Here is a 16,929-nt window from a genome sequence, read left to right as displayed (position 1 = left end):
AATCTAGCATGGTGGACATGATTATTAAACATTATAAATTGATGTGTGCGTCTAGGCGGTTTTTGAACACATCAACTGAACTAGCACCAATCACTTTCTCGGGAAGGCCATTTCATTTCTCCGCGACTCGGTTTGTCAGGAAGTTCTTCCCGGGGTTGGATGAGAAGGAGGCAGTGTTGAGTTTCAATGAATGACCTCTGAGATGGCGGTTTTCATTCATAGTAAACATTGATTTCAACTTGATTTCAACAACAACAGCTCCTTTAAGCGGTTCTCGTATGATTTATTTCTTAGAGAAACTACCATTTTAGTTGCTCTTCTCTGAACTTTCTCCAACAACTTTATGTCTTTTTTAAATAGTAACAAATAAAAAAAACTACCGAACTTTCTTATTTAACTTCTGGCCTGTTGTGGCGCAAAAAAAAATGTTTGCAGGAAATACAACTAACCTAACCTAACAAAACACATCAAAATGTTGTTCCGTTGAGTCTGCGGGTATTATCGTCTTAATCATAAGGTAATACTCATTGGTTATATTCATCAAGTCCAGTAGTATTGAGTGGATGTCTGTTTTTCATCCGAAACCACCCTCAGCTTCTTTAATATAATCAACATTATGGCTGGTTGTTCGGTCAACCGGAATGAATTAAATAACCGTTCAATGTGGCATGTGGTTATTCAGCAAAATGCAATACGGCTAATCGTCTAATCTGTATCTACCCAATATGTGTTCCGGCTAATAATCCGGCTGCGACAACTGTACTCCTTCTCAAAAATGTTCTTCATCTCTGTTGCAGTATATCCCAAACTTTTAGAATGATTTATTTTAAACTTGTCACAATATAATAATTTAAAACAATTGTTTGCATGATAACATTACAGTAAAAAACATGTTGTAGGTTTTAAAAGATAGGGGAAAGGTACCTTCATGTGAAATACCTTTAAATGCATTTATAGTAGATAAGTATTATATATCTTCGGATTAATATCAACTTTTCGGGACAAGGGCTTTAAACTATAATTTTGACCAAAGTAGTTTTGCTACTACTATTACTACTACCATCACACCATTTTACCATAGGGTTAGGCAGAGAGAATGAACCGCCACACACGTCTATACTGGCATATATTTCTAGCTTCTTCCACGCCACTTCCATGCCCTTCGGTTCTGTCTGCTTTTGACATGACCAGACTTAAGATTTTGATTTATCTGATCATGCAACGTCTTCCTTGGTCGTCCTCGTCTCACATTACTGTTCATTTTCGCCATATATACTTGTTTTACCATTCTTTCGTCATCCATTCGTTCTACATGACCAAACCATCTCAGAGACCCTTTCTTAATCTTATTAATTATACTTGACTCGGATTTACACTCTCCCCTGATTTAAAAAGTAGTTTTAATGTGTGTTAAACCAATTTCTTGAATCTTATATACATTCTGATTGCTGACAAGCCGGTTTCGCGGTTTAGTGGGGTCTCATTATTTTTACTTTTATATTTTCTGTTCATGTTTACTTTCTATTCTGGCAAAAGGATTGCACCAATGGGTATTTGTAGTTCAAATACTTTTGCTTTCTTATAAGACCCATGCAATTTGTTAAAAACACATTTGAAATATCGCTTTTTTTGTCAATTATAAATGATTAAGGGTGTATTAAAAATACTGTCGAGTAAAATATTTTTTTTTTTCTACTTAGTAGCATAAAAAATATTTTTTAATTTATAATTTTGAATTCTCACAAAAATGATCCGTTGCATTGGCCACGCCCCCAATACGTCACAATTTGTGTAAAATTTGAACTTTGTGATCGTTTAAATATAAATAGAATCTTGACATCACAATTATCAAGGTCAAACATGTAGCGTTTTTGTGGCGACATATTTTTTAATAATTTCTTTTTTAAAGAATCAAAATATGGATGATTAAATTTATCATCCATATTGATTTTTCTAAATCCATTTCATATATTTTTATCAGTATTCGTAGTATGTGATATTTCCCTATTGTGGTTTGAAGCCTTGTCGTGAACATGGTCAATATTTTATTTTTAGTTTATTCTGTATGTATGCAATATTTTATTCTGAGTCTTTTTTACAGGAGACATAAAAAATTACTATTTTTCTAATAAAGTGTCCATTTTCATAAATATGAACGATCCAATGATGTATGATAAATAGACGATTTCTTCTTTTACAAATTTGCACGTCATATTTAGCAAATATTGGGCTGCCATCATTGACACATTAATACACGTAGACATGCCCTGAGCCCTCAAAAATGATGACACTTAACTCATGCCCAAACCCTCAGTCATGTCCAACGCGTATTACATAGAAATAAGAACTAAGGCAGTGGGTATATCTCTTTTACTCACTAATATTTGCAAGTGTATTATGATATGCTACCTTATATGTCAAATTCTTGATGGCAGCCATTTTCTACTCATATGAAACCCATTTTGTAAATCTTTTCAAAACTGTAATATTTATTATATTAACTATTTTTTAACATAACTGTTTTCCGTGCAATTGGTCCTTAGACCTTTATTTTAGTAACCTTTATCGATTGTCATGTTGACAGCCACCTTATATTTTATTTTGTTTTATTGACAGCAAATGCAAATGTAATTTGATGCAAGTCTTACTTAATTTTTTCATTCAAAAAATATTTCTTAGGTTTTACGATAAATTGCCAGAGATAGGTAGGTGGCTGTTTTAAGTTCAAGAGATGATGCTTCATAGAATGATAGGTTCAAATTAGCGTTGTCACGTCATCCGGCATCAAGATTGGCGTGCAAAACGCATAGTAGAGTAAAAAAGACTACACCAATAATTTAACGACGGCCTACATGGTGTAATGGTCAAGATGCTTGACTCGCACACAGAAGGTTCCAGGGCTTGATTCCCGGTGAAAACACGAAAATTGAAATAAGTTTTTCTTAAACCTGGGGGTTCTGTGCTGTAATTGACCACGATAATTAGGCCTCCTGGCCGGTTGTGCTGTAAAAAAATGTATTTTGGATGTGTCCAAATGTTTATAGAGTAATACTGGATTTTACCCCCTAGGGAGTTTATCAAGATTTGCAAATATCTCAACAGAGGTAAAGAACCTCTGTTAAGAGAATATAGACATTAACATGGCTTATGTATGAAGTTATCTGTTAAAAATATCTATCAAAAAATAAAACAGTCTGCAATTTTCAAGCTGTCAGATTTATGTATGTATCAATATTTTTTGTATAGAATGATGTATTTTTTATAACAGTGTAATACCTATTGTAAATATTATAAAATTAAGGATATTAATCTCATTGATTAATCAGACTCCTTATTTTGACAATAAAGAATCTCACTAGAATTAAATTTATAAAAATTTAGAAGAGAAGACTGTCATTTTTATGCAAAATGATTGCGATAATGGAGCAAGATTTTGCTGCTTTGTCTGATAAGTGAAATATGTTTTTTTTCTGTTATATTGTCGGTCAGCGTGCATTACTGCCAATCTACTAAATCAGCTTTTTCCAGAGATGCAATAATGAATCTTCTCTATCTCTCAGAGAGTGGTTAATTTTGTGATATTCAATTTTTCCATGCGACTAATTTTTGCTTTATATATGGCCACACTGATGAAATGTCAAAAAATATGAATGCGTGAAATCAAACACGATGATTTTCATTCAGAACAATATTGCGACTTTAAACATTACCCAAAACACTTAATTAGGTTGAATTGACCAAACTTTATTAGTTTTATTTCCATTTTGAAGCAGTTTTATACACCGTTTGACGTTTTATCATCAGTGTAATATTGTTTTGCTTTTAAGGCCGTACTTGCTGATAAATATTATTAATATTTAAAACATATAGCACCCGCTTTTTCCCTATACATTTTTTCGTATTTTGTTATCCTTTTCGTACGAGATAGTTACGTATAAACAACTCCTCCAACATTTGGTATAGGTTTGCATATTCGGACGCATTCCAATGCGATGCCCTCCAGCCACCCACGCTTACCTCAGGCCCCGCGAGACCCCTAAATTTCTCATCCCCCCCCTCGATTTTGGCCTTTATAAGGTGGATTTCTAGCCCCAGAAGTCAGAGTATTCCGGGTCGTCCTCTAACCTTTCTGCTTACCTAACTTCTTGGTACTTTTTGGTAAGGACACCCACTCGGGGCTCTCCTAGCGAACCAGCTTGCTTTCCTTTTCTGGAACTCTTTGGTACTAGACTATGCCCTGACTCTCATCCCGTACAGTCATATTATACTGTCAACCCTCACTTACCTAGTTGCTTGCCTTGTTTGGCACCTCCGGGTTCTTTGGTCAGACATATAATTTGATTAATCGAGATCCTAGTGATTGATCTCGAGTACCTACTCAGTGAAGTACGAATGCTGGCTGTTCGGCCCTTTCGCTAACTTCTGAATACGGTGCGAGACATCATATTACTAGGAAGAGCTAGTTCGGTTGTCCGAGGCACACACGTGTTTTGGCCACCCGGAACCCGAGATCACCCCCTTTTGTGAATAACAATTCCGCTGCCTCTCAATCCGTAAAATCAGTGCTTGTCAACCCGTGTAACCAACGATATTGTATTAAGTTAATTTCCTAGTGCTTGTACTGTGTGTAAAGTATGAACTGAATCAATAAATATCTTTGAAATATAACCAGACGTGTTATAAACATTAATTTTGTGGTCAAATATTTTACTAAATGTTATCAAATATTTGTATAACACTTACGTCTCGAAACCGGTAGACAAAGAAAAGTCGGTAAGTGGTTTTATACAAATATTTTATCATATTTAGTAGGATATAACTCATTAGTTTATAATACTTTGATAAAAAAGCTTTTTTAGCTTTGAAATCGGTCAGTAGAAAAAATAACGAAGTTTTGTATTTATTTTATTTGTTGGTTATATAGTATAAAAAGACAAGATTTAAGTTAAGTAGATATGCAATTTTATGTTCAATTTTCCTCTCTTATCCGATCCATTGCTACACTAAATCAAAAATAAAGTTGAAAACATATTGAATAAATAAAGTGAATTTTTACAATTCTAATGATAAAGTAAATATCAATGAAAAAGCAAGCTTCCATTCATAATTTTCGGGTTTTATATTTTTAGGTTTTATATTGCTTGAGTCACTCCATAAATAAACTTCTAAGAAAGCGGACATTTTGCCAATGTTCCTTATTACTAAATATCACCGGAAAGAATAAAAATAATTGGTTTGAGACATTATTGAAATATTTTTTACAAACAATCATACTTATTGTCTATATTGGTTCAACATACTCCCTCATACATTTAGTTGTATATAGGAAATTGCTACTGCTGACATTACAACAATAACTAATGAACTAAAAATTAATCTGTTGATAAATATGTGAAATTCATACTAACGTTTGCAACATGCGTGCCTGTGTGTACAGCATAATATGTGTGTAAGATTGATTAACTTAATATGTCATTTTACTTTGATTACTTTTTAACTATGTTGTACAATTTGTACTAATTGGCTATGACCGTTAATAAATAATTAAAATACATCAAATTCAAAAACAAATTAACAATATTAGATTTTAGGTGACCATTTAAATATTTATTTTTCCATTTTGTTTAATCTTGTAATTTGGAGATGTCGGATTAATGAACTGGACCATTCATTTATGTGATCAATTTGTTGAAAAACAATGAAATTTAGGATTGCATATCGTCAGTATACTGATAAAAACCCCTAAATGACAAAATTTTAGAAAACAGGTTACGTATTTTTCCAGCTTTCCTGATAAAATTCATTCTTTTGACATAATCTCTCCAGAATCTATCTACTTTGTCATGGGTATCACAATCCGTCTCGACTCCACAGGGTTCTGCTCCTCAGGGTTCTCCCTGAAATTGCCCGTAGTGGTTTTATCTCTGATGTTCTGAGCAGTTATTTACCATGATTGGTCTGGCACACGTTTTATATATCGGAAGCTTGCTTCCGTGCCATACGACATTTATTAGGCATCCAGATGCTGCCAAGGCTTTATTCGTTTGTTCCCTCACTTCGGAGTTAAGAATGCGTAAAACCTAAATATTTCAACTTTTTGTTTTACCAACTAAGATAGATATGTTCTAATCATTAGAAATTGCCACTGCCATTATGGTTGCATCGTCTGCGTAGCATGTAATGTTAACATCTTAACTCTCTCGTTCTAGATCTAACACTTTCTCCATTCTTAAAAGCGTTTTATATATTTATTTTGTTTGTTTAAAAAAAGGTTTATGGCTCATATATTATTGTGTTACATTTAGTTATAAATGTGTTAAACTTGCTTTGCTTCTTTGTTGTTAACAATATGTGCTTTTTAAAATGAATGTTAGTATTATTTAAGTCCCAGATTAAGTTGTAGTAACTCCTGGGAATGTAATTCGTCTGGAGTATTATGTCTATGGACGGGGGAACAATCACACAAGTCAACTTATTAATATTTTTTATTTGCTCATCTTGTAGTATGCAACTATGTTCACACATGTTCCAAAACACGTAAGTCAAATAATGGTATTAAGGAAATTATTATCAATGTACTTTATTATACAAAATAAATTTAATAATTATTAGCTAGAAAAAAGTTTCCTTAAAGAAAAACCTTTTCTAACTTTCCCTTAAATGACGTAACATTAAAGAGTTATCACCTAACAAAGTGTTCCCGATTATTAGAAATAATTCAATTCCTATAAGTACCGAGAAAAAAAAGGACATTCTTTCAATGTTGGATTTGATGCCTGCAATGTTGGAGACACAAAAAACTGTCTCCTGAAAAGTGAGGCATTTTGACTTATGCGATCGTTCCTCCACCCATAGATATGATTTATAAATAAAATAAATTTTCCGAGGTTTAGCTTCAAAGTTAGCATGTATAAGTTCCTTTTACCAGATTTTTTTTTTTAAAAATCTCACCCATTGAAACAATTTAAAGGAACTAGGATGATTTCATGAGTATATACTATGTATGTTCAAAGTATAAACCAGGAAGACTGGAAAAGACTTTAGTAGAGTCAAACACAATGCATTTAGAGGGTTTTATGAGTATACCGATGATATTATGTACATTGAAATAAAATTGTGTTCATATTTTATAAAAATTGCCACTGACCAGCGAAAAATGTATACACAAAAATTAAGACTGATTATTTTTATAATATGTGTGTTATAAATAATCTATGTAGTTTTATATGGGTTTATATACATATTGTGTTGCATATTATGCATAATTTTTAAGGTCACAATTAAAAATGCTCAGAGGTTTTAGCTCAAAAAGGAAAAATGATTTCTCGTTTAGTATTACGTATTTATATTATAAATATTGTACAGTTTTTACAATAATAAATATTTTGTGCAATAAAACCACCTTTTCATATTTGTTTTTACAATAATTTATTAATATTTAAAGATAAAGGAGTACGTTGTTATTTACTTGAAGGAGATTAAATAAGATCTTCATAATATTTTTTTCCCGATCCTGAATAAGGAAATCGAGTGGAGGTAAGTACGTGTAATAGTTGGCGCAGTCGCCTTTCATTCTTGAGGTCCTGGCAGGGTAGATGTGAAATATTAATTTGAAAGGTTTAAACTGCAATATTTCATTCGACTGGGGAGTGAAATCAAGCCATGTCTACAACATTTGGACACTCAAAATATTGTTGTTTCTCTCTCAAGCTAGATTTGGGCAGATCTTGTTTCAACTTGTTTTTGTTTGAAAAACATATTCTGTTTTGAGAAAACCAAAGAAAGTAGTTAATTTGTCAGTACCTAAAGCTACCAAATAAATGGCGCTCTTTCTCGCAGTATTTTAACTCCGTGCATACATTTCCATTCTGATTGCTTAATCCACAATTCATTGGAAGATTCCAAGCACGACATGATGGCAGCTCCTTTCCAAGCCGTGGCTGCGGGGTCTGTGTCCTTGGGGCACACGACATTGTCTATCTGATCAGATCGGTACAGATACGGGATTTGCAATGCGAGTTTGTTTTGCAGCCACTTCGCCAAGCCTTGGATTTTGATCCCGCCGCCTACAATCAAAATACTCCCGTACATTTTACGCTTTAGTTCGTCATTCGGACACCGGTCTATGCATTTTAATACTGCGGCGTCTAGCCCGAGGATCTGTTCCGGTGCCAAATTCAATCCCTCCGCTCCAGGGGCTTCTAAAGCGTCGACAACTATATCCTCATCTGGATTTCCAGTTTGTTGTATTTCAATATTTCCATCGTAACCTCCGACGACGTCGACTGCTCCTCCCACACCCTCTGCATTTTCCTTTTTTCTGCCGGTTTCTCTCAAGTACTCTGCGTCAAAGGGGTCTTCGTGATCACTCTGTTGGGCTGTTTGAGTCCGGGTATTCTTAATCCCCGTGATAGACAAAAGATCGGTATTGAACATAGCGAGAGGGGAAATAATACATTCATCACCGACCTGCAGCGTGTATTTTTTCACTTCTGTCCCGGGTTTGTGCACGGTAAAGTACTTCTCCTGGGGTCCGCAGACATCTAAATTGATATGGCAAAAATCTTGGAACAACGTCCTCATGAGCATCGCGTCTTGCGGAAGTCTTTCGCTCCAGTTCGTATAAGGAAAAGCGCTCTTTTGAAGAAGCCAAGACAGAGTTTGGCAGACGTCTCCTGCGCCGTAATCCATTCTTAACCTCGTCGTTTTGTGTGAGATTCCATCTTCCACGCATGAAACTGAAGTTTTTTGATCGCCAACATCGACTACGCAAGCGTAGCCCAACCCCGCGCCGAAAGTAGCGGCAACACTTTCTTGGACTAAAAAGCAGTTACCGAAACCGAGTTCGTTCAAAATAACAGAAACCAGATGTTTCAAATGCCCTCTTTTATAAATGTCCGGGATGAGAAGTACACATCTATACTTTTCCAAATCTGATATTGGTATTCCGAGTTTAAATTGAATCATCCATCTCCAAATGGTCACTAAATCCGTGAGCACAGAAGTCAAGGAACCGGAGACTTCGGAATGGATATTCAAATCCCCCCTTTTGTATGGAAAGTGTACGTTGAAATTATCTTCTGGATTCAAATTAAGTACTTGATCTCCGATGATGGTGTCGCTGTTGAATTTAACCCAATCTGGGGTGTGTTCCTCGACGGCTTCGGGCGCCGAGCGTCGGTTAAACGCGGCGATTTGCTGCGGCGGAGTCGCGTACCGCCTGGCGCCGTTCGACTGCATGCAGCTCTGCAAAGAATGAGATATTTGCAAGCGACACTCCTCCATCTCTTCCACCAAATCCTTCGTTTTCACAACCGAGGGGGGGATGAATGGATCCTTGTAGACGGCTCCGCCTGGCTTCCGTTTTCTAGCGATGCAGTGCAGAGATTTCACCGGTATGAGGTCCGAAGCCCTACCCATTCTAATATAGAGAGACCCGGGATGTATCACTATAATGTTATGCGTAGGAAACTGTTGAAACATTTCAAGATCTGGTTCCTGGTAAACCGGCATTTTGAGGTTACAATTTAGTATGCACGATCGATACCGAAACTAACCTGTATTCGGTTGACTGGCTACGCGAAAATTAATGACGTTTTAATTAAATGTTCACAATTATTATTGTAATCATTAATATAATACTTGAATAAATTATTTTCGTTTCTCATTTGACGTTTGTCATTATTGTTGATTTTTTATTTATTTTAAATTCAAACCGTTATGTTGGTAGTCAGGATTATTGTTTCTGATTTCAAGATCGTCAAAAAAAGAGTATGAGAATTTATTACGCGTACTTAAGTCAATTTCATTTGTCTCGATACCTTTTGACGAGATGCATTTATTTGACATTTCGCAGATATTGCAAAACATGCCGACAGATGTCGCGCAGTACCGTGGTGCAAAATGTCAAAGTTCTGTTGTGTCGTGGGTTGTGGATTGCGTTCCAATACAAAAAACAAAATTATTAAATAGTAATTAATTTACTTGTGATGAACAAAGTTTTATGAAAGTCTCAAGATGTGCACTCGAAGCTTAACAGATGTCTTTATTTTGATGCGCAACAATGCCGTCCAAAGCAGGCATATTTATTCTGAACAGGTAGACAAATTATTAAAAACAATAATAATTAATAACATTGTAAAACTTAGCTTGTAGTAAATTGTAATAAAAAATTTATTTCCGTTTTAACTACCGATGTGATCCAAAATACGCAAGCTTTATGTACGCGTATTATGAAACCACTTTTACGTTATTTTGTAATAGAAAGATACCATATTTTACGAAATTCACCCACTCAACTTCAGCATTCTTTATCTAGTTAATACAAATAACAATCTAGTTGTATTTAGGACGGTAAATATCAGACACGATTCCCGTTGTTTTAATGTTATGTTGTCATAAATAATTTTTAGAGGTTATTCTGTTTTCTGAATGGTCCACATTTAAATATGAAGTAGTTTAATATTATACATAAATCTAAACAAAGGCAAAGGAATTATTAGTGGATATAGATGTCTAGGCAGTTACAGGGCTTATGACCTGTCATTGGTTTATACCCGGTTTAACAAAATCGTGTCTCTCGTTTGAGTGTTTTCCACTTGTGACTACTTTCCGTTAAAAATCCTGAAAAGGGAAATATAGCGGATGTAATTCCGCCTCGTTTTGTATTGGTTGGCATGTTCGCCTGCTATTATTGAGGTCCTAGGTTCGGTGGCGTAAATTCCTTTTTTTAATAACATATTTGCTTTCTACACTCCCCCTGATTGGAGGAGAGCTGCTGTTATGCCTCTATACAAGGGAAAAGGCTCTAAAGTGGATCGGGAAACTATAGAGCTATCAGCCTTTTAAGCGCTGTTGGAAAGATTTATGGCAGAATACTGATTGAGAGAGTAAGAAAAGTGACTAAAGATAGAGTGTGGAATATACAAAGTGGATTTATGAATGGAAGAGGATGTATCGATCAAATATTTGCTCTGCAAAATATGACAGAAAAGTTAAAGACTAAAGGCTAAACACCAGAAACTTTTCTGCGCATTTGTTGATCTGCAAAAGGCATTTGATAGAGTTGACAGAGAAAAATTGTGGAAGGTTTTATCGGAGTATGAAGTAAATGGTAACCTGACAAGGTCTATTGCGTCACTGTATAAGGACAGCACAGCTTGAGTGAAGGTGAATGGGTCATGATTTACGCAAATAAATATTTCAATATTGTGGCCATTTTCCTCAAGCCATAAATAATTCACTATTAGAAAATGGGAATCATGTTGGGGTAGAATGAGGTTCGAACCTCGGATTTCTGATTTCCACGATGATTTCCTATTTTTCTTTAATATTATACAGATGACATAGGACATGTGGCGCTCAACATGGCCCTTTTTGACATTATTCATTAGCAAAATCAGAAACGGCAAATCGGTATTACGGCAAAACGATGCAACTATAGATGCATCGTTTTACCATCAGACAGGCGTAGAGGACTGAGGACTATCGCCTTGCGCGCGAATATAATCCGTGCAGTCGGGTAAAGGAAAGGGGCATGGCCCCGGTAGGTCCGATAACCGAGACTCTACTGTATTGCCATTTATGTGAAAATCACTTCGAGGGCGCTAAAAACTATACTATGCCTTTCAGATGATGACAGACCATGTGCGCTTGCTGTATGACGAGAATACCTCTTCAACGCGCATTCAAGAGAGCTTTGTGGACCTGGAGGAGGGGAGGGGGCGGAGCTCCAGCCCGGGGGCTCTGCCTCCCCAGTGGGCCGACTCTCTTGAGGAGGCCCAGTACGTCATGACTAGGCAAGTGCTATACATATGTGGTGTCGTGAAATGGGAGCTTCTTCACCAGTTGTAGATGATGAAATAAACTACGATAAGATTTGATGTGTATTTATTACATCTGTGCCATCAATGAGAAAGTTCAGTGTAATGGGAAATTGGATATAAAAATATTTTCTTATGCGTGGTAAAAATTATAGAATTAAATTTTACTGTGAAGTTTCCTGTGAAGAAAAAAAAAATATATGAAAAAATTAATACAGTCGAACTTGGTTATTACGAGGAAGATGGGCCCGATTGAATTTGCTCGTTATAAGCGTTACTCGTTATACCAGAGAAAGGTTTTTTTATACAATCGCTATTGCTCGTTGTCACTAAGTAAACCAGTAAATATGGTACATTGATAGAAAATCCTGCGTTTCTTCGGGTACAAAACCATTGGAGCAATGCGTCATCAACATTAGTACGATCGCACTTTCTAATTGTTTTTGTGCCCGTGATATTCTTTTCAAATGCAGACAAATAAATATCCTTATTTTTCCACAATGTTGACACTGTGGATGAAGATAGAGAACACTTTGTACACAATTCCACATTTTTTGCGCCACGTTCGATTTCACGAATAATTGCCACTTTTTCACGAATTGAGAGACACTTCCTCTTGTTAGTAGACATGTTTATAATTCAGGGGTTAAGTTTTAACTGATCTGGTCTAGAAATCATTTGACATCACCCACTTAATATAATATTATCGTAAATATACTGACTATATACCAGGGGCGAACCGTGTATAAAAGCGATTATGCGCAGCTTACCATTATATTTGACTGACCATAATAATGTTTTAGGATAACTTTATTTACAGAAAAACAAATAAATAATTACTATTTATTTTAAATCATTTCCATCGTTTGTATTTTTATCCTAATATAAATATTGATATTAATAAAGCGCGCCCAGCGCCTGCGGTGAGCCAAGAAACTAGCCGATTATTCCAGCTTATTTTTGTATACTGTATTTTGAATGTCTTAACCCTAGTGCGGGTTTTTTCTGCTAGATTAAACTTGCAGATTACACAAATTATTAGAAGATTCTTGATTTAGAAAACAGTATTTCAAACATTTTTTCTTAAGGGCTATTTTTCTTTGAGATGGTACTTTTGACATAAGACGATAATTACTTGCATGCGTCATTTTGCAGGACATATGCGCTCGACGCTATATACCGTCGTAATGTTTATTTCTTTAAAAATATTTCTTCTTCTTCTTCTTAGTTTTTTTCACCCCTAACTGGGGTGTTCTAGCCAGTGTCAAGTTTAAGATATCTTATTGTAATATTTACACATGTGTTAGTACCATACATACAAGTTAGTGTGTTAGTATTTAATATTACATACACTTTACATAATATATAACTTATTTACAACTTAATTCCATTTATAACTACATATTTACATAAAAGTCTAAATATCTGTTTATTGGGTGGGGACAAGAGAGTTAAAATATTACTAAGGAATGGGACGCTGATTTTGGAGAGGTCAGATAGGAACTCAGGATAACAATCATTTATGGGGCATCTGAAGAAAACATGATTCAGATCTTCCTCCTCAAGCTGACATTCGCAAATGGCAGGGTCCCGGACATGGATTCTAAACAAATGAGAACTATTGCAACAATGTCCAATGCGCATTCTGCATATAGAAGATGTCTTAAATTTGTTCAGAATCACTTTGGAGAACCAAGGCTTTTCTGTTACATTTGGTTTCAATTGGAAAAGGTGTCTTCCTTTGGCTTGGGAGGAGGCTACCCAATATTCTTGCCATGTGTGAAGTTGCTTCTCCTTTGTCATAACGAGGAGATCACCTAGTGGTAGGAAATTACTATAGGCAGGATCCCCGGAATGGACCGCCTCCTTTGCCAACTCGTCCACCCTCTCGGTGCCGGGAATACCACAATGGCTAGGGATCCAAGACATAAAAATGCTTTTATTGGATGAAATATTTCTTAAAGAATTACGAAAATTTAAGTTGTAAATACCTCTTTAAATAAACATTTATGTTGATAATACCATACATAAAAAAAATCATTTTTTTATTTAGTTTGCTAGTCTATTAACAAATAAAAATTACTGAACTTCCCCATTGGTTATGGAACACGAGGGTGACCGTGATAACTTAATTGACTGCAAGTTGCTCGATTCTTTGATGGTAATGGTGCTACTGCTTTTATACTAGCTGTCTTTATTGTTCTCTCTGCTTCCTGTGCAGTTTATTCTTTGTCTGGGCGGATTTATAAAAAAATTAAATGTTATTAATTTTTTATGTTTAGGTTACGGACTAAAATCTCAGAGCTGAAGGAAATCCACCGACAGCACGTACAGAGACCGACTTTGGATGACAGCTGTAACGAAGAGTTGGCTGCCGGAAGGTTGACTTCAGAGATATCGCGCCACTTCACCACCGCTCACAGACTCGTGCAGATCATTAAGGGACAATGCCGACAAGGTTACTAGTTTAAATACAGTAGAAATCCATTTATCCGATCTCCAGTCATCCGGATTGCCAAATATCAGGAAATATAAAATAAAAGAGATGTTCTAATAAAAAATACAGAATAATAATAACAAACCCGTCAGAACAGTTGTTCCAATACATGAAGGTGCTGGATATTAGTCAACTGTACCTAAAAGAAGCACTTACACACTTCTGGTCGAACACTAAGGAGAGATTTCAACAAAATATTCTTACGAGGTTTTCCCAGAGAACGAATTATGTCATAACCAAAACCCGTACTACTTCTGTTCTGAGACATCTCTCCTTTATCGCACCGAGTGTTCAGTATTTTGGAAGAGCGTATTAAGCTCTCGAGGACAAAAACTATTTTCAAGAGAGGAGTTAAGGACTGGATTTTTTTTAGTGGGAGATATTTGAGTGGAAAACTTCTTGATGATTTTCCAAATGTTTGATGTTACTGTTAACTGTATTGATGTGACGAAAATTTGTTTTTTTATTGTTATTATTATCGTTGTGTTTCTGATCCTATAAAATATTTGTGATGATATACTCATGTGTCTGTGTCAGCTAATTGCTTGTCCCAATTCAACCCAGGACTTTTAGTCCCATGGAGTTGGGACTTATGTCTCAAAAAATGTGTAATAAACTGTCTTTAAGTTAATAAATAAAAAAAGGGCGCTGCCGGCCGGCGCATTTCTTCGTCAAAACAATTAACTTTGCTGGACATTTTTAAGTAAGTTTTTATGTGTAAGTCTGGCACTCATTAATCCGGATAGTTGGAGTTTTACTGTACACTGCTTTATTGATTTGTTTTTGAAGTGTTTTGTTTTAGTATTTGTGTTTCTATGATTTACGCAATTTTTTTTCTTCATTTCATCGCATTAAGTCATCGTAAAAATACATTCCATGATAATATTGACAGCTCCCTAGGGGGTTGAATCCAGACATTGTTTATGTATACTTTAAACTAATACTTTAATATATTTATAGGTTCACCATTGGAGCAGAGACTGACTTTCAACGTCTTATCATCTTTAGTTTCCACTCTGCAAGAACTGAGTTTAACGTTCCGCTCCGCCCAGAATCAATATCTCAAGTCTATAACCTCACGGGAAGAAAGATCTAACGCGTTCTTTGAAATACCTAATTTCGATGACATTAACATCGATGATGGTACCAATTTTTTGGACATGACCAGCGCAACCCTGCACAAACAAAACCACGGAGAAGGATCTTCAAATCCGCCTAAGAATAGTATAAACTCGAGCGTTTTCTTCGAAGAAGAGGATCAAGATATAGATGAAGTGTTTCAAAAACCCGCAAATTCTAGAATGTCACAGCAACAGGTGCTTCTATACGAAGAAGATAATACTAAACTAGCTCTCCATCGCGAGCAGGAGGTCAATCGAATCGTACGGTCAATCGTCGACCTCAACGACATATTCAAAGACCTATCCCAAATGGTTCAAGACCAAGGAACTATTTTAGACCGGATTGATTACAATGTTGAACAGACGCAAGTGAGTATTTTCGAGGGGTACAAGCAGCTACAGAAAGCGGATGCTTACCATAGAAAAAATAGAAAGATGCACTGTATTTTTATACTTGGAACTACAATCATAGTACTGCTAATTCTGCTCGTGATTGTTAAATCATAGACTTAAATAAATTATAACTAGATACGTCATTATCTATACTGATTCTAGATTCTAGCGTTAAAAAAACAACATATGACTGCCTAAGGAAACAGTAAATTTACCGTGGCAGGGAATGATTGAAATTTAGTTCCGCCCGAAATGATAAGAATATAAACATCAAGTTATATGGCCGAATTCACTGTTTCTATTCGTTGGCCAATCATCATCATCATCATACCCCTGTCCATATCAGATTATGCGTAGGGCACTGCATTGGTACATCAAGTGCAGCATATATCGATCGTCCATTACATGAAGGTAAGGTGATCAGGCTTACTCTTCAGGTGCCAGTCCAGTAACATGAAATGTTGCAGTGTGGAAAAACTTTTTAATCAATATTTCATTCAGACTATCGCAGGAATCGAACCCAGGACCTCAAAATCCTTAAAAAATAGTTTCACCTACAAAATAATCGTACTTGTGATCGATCTCAAGAGATCTTATCTCTGTCTGGGGTTTTCTTAAAGACCTGTCATTCCATCGATTTATACAAATAAAAATCATGTCCATAAACTTAAATTTATGCCTACTATTTCCTTAGACAAAATATATGTTTATGTTATTTATTCAACGGTTTCTATGGATTGCTTTTTGAAATAAAGGAAATCATAGACAACCTCGCCAAAGATGTTTCTCAAAATAATATATTTAAAATAATTGTTGATTTTTGTAGCATTTTTACCGTAGAAGCTAAATGCCATTCAATCAAATATTCTATACAACCGACAGATTTCTTTATATGTAACATAGACACTACAAAAGAAAAAGGGCATTGAGAAATATTTGAGGTTTTGAGTTATGCATGCTGTTTGCTTTTCAATCTTTCAGTAAAATGTCAGCTGTGTTCTGAATTTTATTTAAAAATAATAAAATAGTACCTACACGATTTTTCACTCTGAAAGCTGTTAAAATAATAAATTTTCAAAAATCAGTTTACTGCACA

The 16,929-nt window shown here is 35.4% G+C and overlaps 2 protein-coding genes across 2 annotated transcripts; one reads left to right on the top strand and one right to left on the bottom strand.

Moving 5' to 3' along the window:
* Positions 1-7,411: 7,411 nt before the first annotated feature.
* On the bottom strand, positions 7,412-9,707 carry Arp8 (Actin-related protein 8). Its single transcript, XM_088229205.1, has one exon. The coding sequence runs from the start codon at positions 9,511-9,513 to the stop codon at positions 7,810-7,812; it is 1,704 nt and encodes a 567-aa protein (XP_088085331.1). The 5' UTR covers positions 9,514-9,707; the 3' UTR covers positions 7,412-7,809.
* Positions 9,708-9,888: 181 nt separating this feature from the next.
* Syx16 (syntaxin 16) lies at positions 9,889-16,626 on the top strand. The gene is made up of 4 exons (XM_088229207.1): positions 9,889-10,098; positions 11,632-11,798; positions 14,105-14,280; positions 15,280-16,626. Exons 1-4 carry the CDS (start codon positions 10,018-10,020, stop codon positions 15,945-15,947), a joined length of 1,092 nt encoding a protein of 363 aa, XP_088085333.1. The 5' UTR covers positions 9,889-10,017; the 3' UTR covers positions 15,948-16,626.
* The last annotated feature ends 303 nt before the right edge of the window (positions 16,627-16,929 follow it).

This window comes from Micrasema longulum, unplaced genomic scaffold (assembly GCF_059751315.1).
Source record: "Micrasema longulum isolate JH-2025_06_02 unplaced genomic scaffold, ASM5975131v1 h1tg000644l, whole genome shotgun sequence".
In the NCBI taxonomy this organism is placed as follows: Eukaryota; Metazoa; Arthropoda; class Insecta; order Trichoptera; family Brachycentridae; genus Micrasema; species Micrasema longulum.
This window is presented reverse-complemented; position numbering and strand designations above follow the sequence as displayed.